The 9,565-nt window shown below is 45.3% G+C and overlaps 1 protein-coding gene across 4 annotated transcripts; it reads right to left on the bottom strand.

The window, feature by feature from the left end:
- Positions 1-551: 551 nt before the first annotated feature.
- LOC139323170 (uncharacterized protein CXorf65 homolog) lies at positions 552-8,490 on the bottom strand. 4 transcript variants are annotated; one of them, XM_070952417.1, is made up of 8 exons: positions 7,838-8,490; positions 7,647-7,684; positions 5,695-5,781; positions 5,266-5,382; positions 4,146-4,220; positions 3,453-3,551; positions 1,963-2,034; positions 552-748 (listed from the first exon to the last, which is right to left on the bottom strand). In XM_070952417.1, exons 2-7 carry the CDS (start codon positions 7,669-7,671, stop codon positions 1,967-1,969), a joined length of 471 nt encoding a protein of 156 aa, XP_070808518.1. In that variant the 5' UTR covers positions 7,672-7,684; positions 7,838-8,490; the 3' UTR covers positions 552-748; positions 1,963-1,966. The 4 variants fall into 4 exon arrangements, with proteins under 4 accessions (XP_070808518.1, XP_070808516.1, XP_070808517.1 ...); XM_070952415.1 differs by lacking the exon at positions 552-748 and having other exon boundaries at positions 1,125-2,034; positions 7,838-8,488; XM_070952416.1 differs by lacking the exon at positions 552-748 and having other exon boundaries at positions 1,125-2,034; positions 7,890-8,488.
- Positions 8,491-9,565: the final 1,075 nt, after the last annotated feature.

Here is a 9,565-nt window from a genome sequence, read left to right as displayed (position 1 = left end):
TGCCCCAGCCAAAAACGGAACTTGGGAGCCGATTTTCACTGGCAGAGGGTTGCAGGAGGCTGCCCCAGCCAAAAACGGAACTTGGGAGCCGATTTTCACTGGCAGAGGGTTGCAGGAGGCTGCCCCAGCCAAAAATGGAACTTGGAAGCCCATTTTCGCTGGCAGAGCGCTCGGGCCACCACAGGCGCAGTGAACATGAGTGACGTCAAACTGGCCACACCCACCCTGGCTCCCGAAGGTCAAACACAACCTGATGCAGCCCTCAATGAAATCAAGTTTGACACCTCTGGTCTAGGCTGTGTCTATTCTTCTCTTCTTTAAGAATGTTGTCCCATCCCATTAAAGATGCGGCATGGATCCAGTCTAAATTCTCAGCATTGTACGAAGCAATACGGATGCTCACATGCAAATTTTTTTTTTATTTACAGTGTGATATTTTTATTACCTGCACTTCTTAGAAGACATACCAACACAATTATTGAACGAAAACGGAAACAATGCGGCAACACAAAAGTATATAAAAGAACATGAAACTCAAAGCTGCCAAATGGATGAGGCATCAAGCAGATAATAACATTGTTGAATTAATTGATGTTGGATGGTGATTAAACGCCGATTATAGAATGCTCAAGATAGTTTCCTGGCTCACATTTTTTCCCCATGAGAATGCAAGAGAATTCAGCAGACAAGTTCCAATATCTCAGGGGCTGCCCCAAAGAAGAGGGAGTCAGGCTATTCTCCAAAGCACCTGAAGGCAGGACAAGAAGCAATGGGTGGAAACTAATCAAGGAGAGAAGCAACTTAGAACTAAGGAGAAATTTCCTGACAGTTAGAACAATGAATCAGTGGAACTGCTTGCCTCCAGAAGTTGTAAATGTTCCAACACTGGAAGTTTTTAAGAAGATATTGGATAACCATTTGTCTGAAGTGGTGTAGGGTTTCCTGTCTGAGCAGGGAGTTGGATTAGAAGACCTCCAAGGTCCCTCCCAACTCTGTTATTCTATTCTATTCTATTCTATTCTATTCTATTCTATTCTATTCTATTCTATTCTATTCTATTCTATTCTATTCTATTCTATTCCATTCCATTCCATTCCATTCCATTCCATTCCATTCCATTCCATTCCATTCCATTCCACTCCACTCCACTCCACTCCACTCCACTCTACTCTACTCTACTCTACTCTACTCTATTCTATTCTATTCTATTCTATTCTATTCTATTCCATTCCATTCCATTCCACCCCACTCCACTTCACTCCACTCCACTCTGTCTTTTTATTGATCTGATGACAGACATGTGGATCCTTGAATAATAAATATTGCTAAAGGTTACTTTCATTATGAATAAAGATGTTCATTCAATTCTTTAAAAGCCTTGGCAGAAAAAGGGAAATAAGAAACCACAGTACTTTAAGAGAGAAAGAGCAAGAGAGTGTATTTAACTTCTGCCAGCATCTCGATAGTTAATTAATCTTGACCCAACTGCACCATACATTTGCATGCACAGACACCCCAGAGAGATTAGGGCTCCTGTTTTAAGCATTCTTGCCTGTAGCGAAGTTTATTACGAAATTTGGATTTGAGTTTCAACGCGTTTGTGACTCCAACAGGACTCTTACCATAAACCTCCAAGTGCTTCAACAACCCTCTAAAAGGATGCAAATGAGCAGCTGTCTGCAAGGAATATAACTCCTTCCCTTCCCCACCATCCAGTCAGAGCTGAAGAAGCTTCTTGGATGAGAAGCGAAAGGTCTTCAAAGAAAAAGCAAGAAAGTCCAGTTGACTCCTGAAAAAAGCACCTTTGGGAGAACCATGACCTGGATGATGGAGAATCTCTACAGACTCTTACCATACTGCAATTTTACTTTTTGGCAAGAAGGAAGAGTAGCTCTAATCCACATTTTGCAACAAAGAGAAAACGTTTCCAAAAAACGTAGCAGGGGATATGAATTCACCCACCCAGTCAGTTTTTCTTGCTCTGTTTTGGAGAAACATTGGTTCTACTGCCATGGGGTGAAGCGTTTCTTATGCCTGCAGTTGAAAGAAACAACGAGAAATCAAACATGGATGGAACTTGTGAACAGTCCAGAGTCATGTCAGTGAGATGGGCCACTATATAAATCAAAATAAGTAAGGCTGCAAACAGTGCTTGGGAAGCCATCAAAGATGGTTACCAACAGAATATATTTTTTGTAGCTCAGGGTCATACTGTGAGATCCTTGCTGCCCTCTGAGCTTCATGGTTTTCTTGCAGATGGTTCATTATCCAACTAAGTGACATCATCAGATGGTTATTTCTCATCTGGCTTGTATAAGTGTTTACCTGGATACAGTGCTGAAATGTAAAATTTGTTACTCCCGGTTCTGTGGGTGTGGCTTGGTGGGGGGGATTAATATGACTGAGTGGGCGTGACCAACTTTTTTTTTTTTACTTTTTACTTTACTTTTTACTTTACGGCTGAAGAGGTTGTAAAAAAAAATGCTTTTAAAGCCTCTGACGATCCCAGCTGACTTGCCTGATCGACAGAGGCTATTTTCCCTTTTAAAAACATTTTTTCTATAACCTCTTTGGCCGAAGAGGTTGTAGAAAAAATGCTTTTAAAAGCCTCTGATGATCCCAGCTGAGCCGCGCGATCATCAGAGACCTTTTTTTTTTTACTTTTAAAAGCATTTTTTTCGGCCAAAAAGGTTGTAGAAAAAATGCTTTTAAAAATTAAAAAAAAGCCTCTGATGATCGCGCAGCTCAGCTGGGCAATGGGGGGGGGGAGCAGGGATTTTTGCTACCGGTTCTCCGAACCACCCGCCTCCATCGCTACTGGGAGCATTTCCAACCGAACCATCCGAACTGGGAGCATTTCACCCCTGCCTGGATAGCAAAAGACTGGGGCTTGTATTATCTGAACATAACATAGAAAACTAGGTCTTGGGGGGGGTGGTGAGGATATGATGGGAACCATCTTTTTTTTTAAAAAAGTGTTATTGTTTTATTACTACACATTATGACAAACACATAACATACAACATATAAATATATCCTCTTTTTAACAAGTGTTTCTTCGTGCCTCTCGGAAGTTCCAGAAGTCTGGAAACGGGCCTGTTTCCGGCCTCCAGAGGACCTCCAGAGCCCAGGGGAGGCCGTTTTTGTCCTCCCGGAGGCTCGAAAAAAGCCTCTAGAGCCTGGGGAGGGCAAAAACACCCCCCAGTGCAGGAGGCCGAGTAGGCCATGCCCACCATGGCCACGCCCACCCAGCAACACGGGCAGAGAACCGGTTGCTAAAATTTTTGTATCCTGGATAGGGTACAAGATCTCTCTACCAAGCACACTTCACAAAATAAGATGTAAGCCCAATCTTTCATTATAAATGCCCATGGAAAGCATCACAAAATGTTTAATGAACCAAACTTCTCTCTTTCTCTTATTATTATTTTTTTTCATAACAACAAGCTTACCTTCAGCAGTGGGAATATCCAAGGTTGACTTCCGATGAATCCTTCTGGATTTCATCCTTGGGGAGGGTCCCTTGTGCTCTTGACAACTTCCTAATTTAGCTTTATGTAGAAGAAATGCACTGTTAGCTCGCCCGAATCCACCTAGCTTTTTCAACTGGGAAATACAACGAATAGCCTAATTGCAAGATCGGTAATTATTTAACCGAAGTTCACTTTCAGGCCAACAGCTTACTTACAAAAATGCTTACAATTAGAATAAGGATGTTCACAGGCTGTTGATACAAGCTAGGAGATTGTGAGTTCTAGTCCCACCTTAGGCGGGAAAGGTGGGTGGGTGAATTTGGGCCAATCACCAGGAGGCTTTGAGTTCTAATCCTGCCTTAGGGAGCACCTGCTGGGTGACTTTGAGCCGGTCATTTTCTCTCACCCCCCAATCCACCTAACAGGATTGTTCTTATGGCAAAAACAGAAAAAGGGAAATAATATTATGTTGGTCCATCGGTTTGAATTTTTACATAACAAAACAAAACGAAATGAAAATTAAAAAAAATATATGAATACAGCTATGTTTTGCAACACATCTCATCTGTAAAATATTCAAGTGAAATCCAGTTGTTTTTTCCTCTCTCCCTGTTTTATTTTCAAGATAATTTTTGGTCTTACTGACAAACGGAAACTAAATTGTTTACTGACCTAGAAACTTGGGGTTAATGATGTGCTCATCCTTCAACAGTGGCCTAAATTCCATCACTGAAGGTTTTTCTCCATCTGTGGTAAGAGAGCAATTAATGTGAAGATGGAAACAACTATAATCTAGTAATCGGAATAAGGTGTACTAATCCGGACTTTCTCCTTAAACTGAAAGGTATTTTCGAATGTGATTTTTTTTTTCCGGATGGCAAATATCTTATTTTAATACATCCAGTATTTTAAATCTGGTTGCCTACTTCCTTCAAAGATAATCCCTAAAGCACTAATGAAATTGTCACAATGTACTTCCTTCTACAATTTTCTTCTTCTTCTTCTTCTTTTTTAAAAAAGTTGATAGATACATTCAGGGATGGGTTGCTGGGAGTTCGCAGGGGTTCGGGAGAACCTCTAGCTAAGATTCTGTGCAGTTCGGAGAACTGGCTGGCCCTGCCCACCCCGCCCCTCCCAGGAGTCCCCACGCGGCCTATTTTGGATACAGGTAAGTGCAGGGCATGTGCAAAGGTTCAGGGAGGGCGAAAAACAGGCCTACCAGAAGTTCAGGAGAGGGCCTCCAGAGTCTGGGGAGGCTGTTTTCGCCCTCCCGGAGTCTCAGGGAAAGCCTCTGGAGCCTGGGGAGGGCAAAATCTTACAAATTTTGTAAAAAAATTTGGATTTCACCACTGACTGGGATGGTATAAAGTCTCCTTTATACCATCCCAGGAGGGTTAGACTAGAAGATCCTTGAGATGCCCTTCCAGTCCTATCAATGGTGGTATTCAGTTGGTTCTATCCGGTTCGAGCAAACTGGTAACGGTGACTGCGGGAGGACATCATCACATCCCATTTTTGACGCTCTGCGCATACACGGAAGGCTCTGCACATGTGAGCATTCACATTTGTGAACCAGTAGCGAAGGTAAGTGAATTCCACCCCGAGTCCTATTGATTCTACGTTCTAGTGAATCCAATCCACATACAATTATTCTGAACAAAGAATATGGTATGTCCTTGGTTCTAGGATTAAATTCTAGAGAAACCAAGCAGTTTGTCTTCAACTGGACATGTGCACCAGGCTGTCTTTGGATTCTGCAGAAATTCAAATCAAATCTCTTCAAATCTCTTACTTGTGACACGAAGGAGTATGTACGTCTCTCGTTCTCCCAGGAGTTCTGTTGCATAGTGATATTTGTTTTGAAGTAAATTCTTGACTTGGCCGCTCTCATCGGCTAACTCTATTTCCTCTGAAATTCAGAATTTACCCACAAGTTAAGCAGCTTATATAAATTGTCCCCTGACCTCATAGACTTCTTATTCTGTCCGACCAAGGTAAATACAGTTCAAAATCAATGCACATCAGTAGAATTACAAGGGACTTCTATTTCCTTGTTCCTTTCTTAGAAATGTATCAATCATATTTCATGCACGTCCCTGTTTAGCTTTACCCAACAGGCAAATATCGAGTGAATTCAAATGAGCTCATTATTACGGAAATTGGGTTTAAATGCAAACCCAATTTTTAGATGATGATGTCTATTAATTCATAGCTGGGTCACCTTTATCTTCGTATCCACAGCGGTGTTTCATGCCGTCTAGCAAAATCTGGACTTTGCAGTGTATATTAAAAAGATCGGCCTTGTGTTCTAGGAAGGAAGGAAAGGGGGGGGGGTGAGAGAAAAAAAAATAAAGATTGCAGCATTTCTCCAACTTTGGAGTGGACATCAACCCCAATGGCTAGCAAAACACAATGAACGGCTATCAAAATTTTGCAGCATGTGCAGTCAAGGGCGAAGCCAAGTTCAAATCAATTCAAAGCCTTTATCGCAGTCAAAAACCAATATTGTGAACCTCAACAATTCTGATGATTCCTGCAGCAATGTATTAATTTTGGTTTGCTTGATAGGCTGGACCAGGGGTGACAAACTCAAAGGGGTGCTTAGATCTGGCCTGTGGGCCCACCCTGGAAACAGCGAAGGACTGGCCCATGATGTCTTTGCCAGCGAAAATGGAGCTTGGGAGGAACGCATGCAGCCCTCCTGGGCTCCATTTTCGGCTGCGATGGCCTCCTGCAACCCTCTGCCAGTAAAAACGGAGCTCAGGGAGGCTGCACGCGGCCCACCCAGGCTCCATTTTCGGCCATGACAGCCTCCTGAAGCCCAGGGGTGGGTTCTACTTACCTTTACTACCAGTTCGCAACGGGATCGTGTGCACGCCTTGCTTCTACGCACGCACAGAAGCTTCAGTGCATGCACAGATCGGTGATGATGACATCCAGGGCAGTGGGTGGGGCCTCCCACCAGTTTTACTACCGGTTCCTGCAAATCGGTCCGAACCGGGGGCAACCCTCCACTGCTGAAGCCCTCTGCCAGCGGCCTCCCCGGGCTCTGTTTTCACTGTCAGAGGGCTCCAGGAGGTTGTCACGGCGAAAAATAGAGCCTGGATGAATGACGTTGAACTGGCCATGCCAACCCCATCCCCCCCTTGATTCAGGACCAGTCGGTTAGCATTGAAAATTATGACAGACTTCCCCAGGGTTAATTTTGACCCAGATTTGAAGTTCCTATGGCCACCCCATTCCCTGCAGTCATGTGATTGTATTTGGCATGCTTCTTAAACAGCCAGCATTTGCAGTGTCCCGTGGACACACGTGACCACAATGTATGACATTTTATTGCAAACTGGCATTTATATCTGATTTCTGGCCATGTCCATTGCAAACCATGGATTCATTTAATAACTTGGAATATTGCATTCAGTTTTGGTGGCCACGATGTAAAAAAGATGTGGAGACTCTAGAAAGAGTGCAGAGAAGAGCAACAAAGATGATTAGGGGACTGGAGGCTAAAACACATGAAGAACGGTTGCAGGAACTGGGTATGTCTACTTTAATGAAAAGAAGGACTAGGGGAGACATGATAGCAGTGTTCCAATATCTCAGGGGCTGCCCCAAAGAAGAGGGAGTCAAGCTATTCTACAAAGCACCTGAGGGCAGGATAAGAAGCAATGGGTGGAAACTAATAAAGGAGAGAAGCAACTTAGAACTAAGAAGAAATTTCCTGACAGTGAGAACAATTAATAAGTGGAACAACTTGCCTGCAGAAGTTGTGAATGCTCCAACACTGGAAGTTTTTAAGAGGAGGTTGGATAACCATTTGTCTGAAGTGGTGTAGGGTTTCCTGCCTGGGCAGGGGGTTGGACTAGAAGACCTCCAAGGTCCCTTCCAACTCTGTTATTCTATTCTATTCTAACTACCACATTTGCTTAATAACAAATGTGGCATCCGCTTTACAGCCACGTTTGCTTAATGACCGCCACAAACAGGACATAAAATTGGGTACAGTCCCTTGGTCACCTGCTTCATGACTGGCACGATTCACAACCATCATTCTGGTCTCAGTTGTAAGTCGAGACCTACCTGAGCAATTTTAGGAACGCTCCCGATGTCTTCAACCAGAGACAGATTCATAAACAGAATATAACAGAAGCAAAACAGAGAGAGCTGACTTACCTCCATGAAGAACAGTTATAAACATTTCTGTTGATAATCTGAAGGGAGAAAGACACGCAATGAGAAAGGAGTCATTAGATCAAACATCAGAGAAAGCATAACATGCTTCAGAAAATGCCCCACACCCAAAAAATGGGGGGGGGGAGGGGAGGAATCTACTTTTCTACCCATGGAGGAAGAAATGGTCTTACTTCCTAGGAAATAGTCCTACTCCCTAGATGACTTGAAGGATGCATTTTTCACCTTCCTTCTTAGGTAAGAACTCAGAGCAATCAAGGCAAGAGTTTTCCAGCAGCAACATCAGGGAGCAAATAAATGTGAAAACTCGGATTCCAAGATGGCAGTATAGAAATCGCCTATACTAACTTTGTTCACGAGGCCAGGAAAAAGGACGCTGGCTGAGCAGGAGTAGCTAGCTGCCTCACCTCCTGAATTCTATACGGCTCTCTCAAATGAAAGTAATTCAAGAATTGTTTCTGAAAATAGCTTTTCACTAGAAGCCAAGTTGGTTGCGTATTTTCCCCCCGTTGCCCGGTTCTTCATTTGTTTGCTCTCCAAGGGTGACACAATACCCTATTAGAGGGCTGGTAAACATGCTTAATCTTTGCTAGCAGACGAGCCAAGAGAAAGCAAAACAATGAAGAAATCTCCACGTTTTCAGATCAGCTGACCGACAATTACTCATGATTCATGAGGGAAAAAAAAAACCACAACAAAAGGAGAGGGGGAGAGGGAGAGAGGAGGGAGGGAGAGTGTGTGTGCGTGGGTGAGGGAGAGACAGGGAGGGAGGGAAAGAGAGAGGGGGAAGGAGGGAGGGAGAGGGAGAGAGGGGGAGAGAGGGCATGTGTGTCCGTGAGAGAGGGAGGGAGGGAGAGAATGTGTGTGTGTGTGTGGGAGAGACAGGGAGGGAGGGAAAGAGAGAGGGAGAGAGAAATAGAAGGAGGGAGAGACAGAGAGGGAGAGAGAGAGAGAGGCAGAGAGAGGGAGGAGAGAGAGGGGAGAGAGAGGGCATGTGTGTACGTGAGAGAGGCAGGGAGGGAGGGACAGGGAGGGAGGGAGAGGGAGAGAGAGGGAAAGAGGGAGGGAGAATGGGAGACAGAAAGAAAGGGAGAGAGAGGAAGAGAGGAGGGAGGAAAAGGGAGAGAGAGGGAGGGAAGGAGGGAGGGAGAGAGGGGGGAGAGAAAGGGAGGGAGAGTGTGTGTGTGTGAGAGAGAGAGAGAGAGACAGGGAGGGAGGGAGAGAGGGAGAGAGATAGAAGGAGGGAGGGAGAGGGGGAGAGAGAGAGAGGGAGAGAGAGGGAGGAGAGAGGGGGGAGAGAGGGCGTGTGTGTACGTGAGAGAGGCAGGGAGGGAGGGAAAGGGAGAGAGAGGGAAAGAGGGAGGGAGAGTGGGAGAGAGGGAGAAAGGGAGAGAGAGGGAGGGAAGGAGGGAGGGGGAGAGAAAGGGAGGGTGTATGTGTGTGTGTGTGTGAGGGAGAGACAGGGAGGGAGGGAGAGAGAGATAGAAGGAGGGAGGGAGAGAGAGAGGGAGAGGGAGGAGAGAGGGAGAGAGGGGTGTGTGTGTACGTGAGAGAGGCAGGGAGGGAGGAACAAGGAGAGAGGGAGAGGGAGAGAGAGGGAAAGAGGGAGGGAGAGTGGGAGAAAGGGAGAGAGAAGAAGAGAGGGGGAGGAAAAGGGAGAGAGAGGGAGGGAAGAAGGGAGGGAGAGAGGGGGGAGATAAAGGGAGGGAGTGTGTGTGTGTGTGTGTGTGAGGGAGATACAGGGAGGAAGGGAAAGAGAGAGGGAGGGAGAGGGGGAAGGAGGGAGGGAGAGAGAGGGAGAGAGGGAGAGAGAGGGGGGAGAGAGAGGGGGAGATAGGGTGTGTGTGTACATGAGAGAGGGAGGGAGGGAGGGACAGGGAGAGGGAGAGAGAGGGAAAGAG

This window comes from Pituophis catenifer, unplaced genomic scaffold, assembly GCF_029215685.1.
Source record: "Pituophis catenifer annectens isolate HBS135680 unplaced genomic scaffold, rPitCat1.0.hap2 SCAF_12, whole genome shotgun sequence".
Classification (NCBI taxonomy): Eukaryota; Metazoa; Chordata; class Lepidosauria; order Squamata; family Colubridae; genus Pituophis; species Pituophis catenifer.
The sequence above is the reverse complement of the archived record's forward strand: the minus strand, read 5'-3'. Positions and strand labels throughout refer to the sequence as shown.

What these genes read in the sequence shown, in the direction of transcription:
- LOC139323170 (XM_070952417.1), bottom strand. Translation starts at nt 7,671, where the DNA reads ATGTTTATAACTGTTCTTCATGGAG. An exon ending in TATAACTGTTCTTCATGGAG is followed by an intron (nt 5,782 to 7,646) that starts GTAAGTCAGCTC and finishes CTTCCTTCCTAG; the next exon opens with AACACAAGGCCGATCTTTTT. An exon ending in CATTAACCCCAAGTTTCTAG is followed by an intron (nt 3,552 to 4,145) that starts GTCAGTAAACAA and finishes TTCTACATAAAG; the next exon opens with CTAAATTAGGAAGTTGTCAA.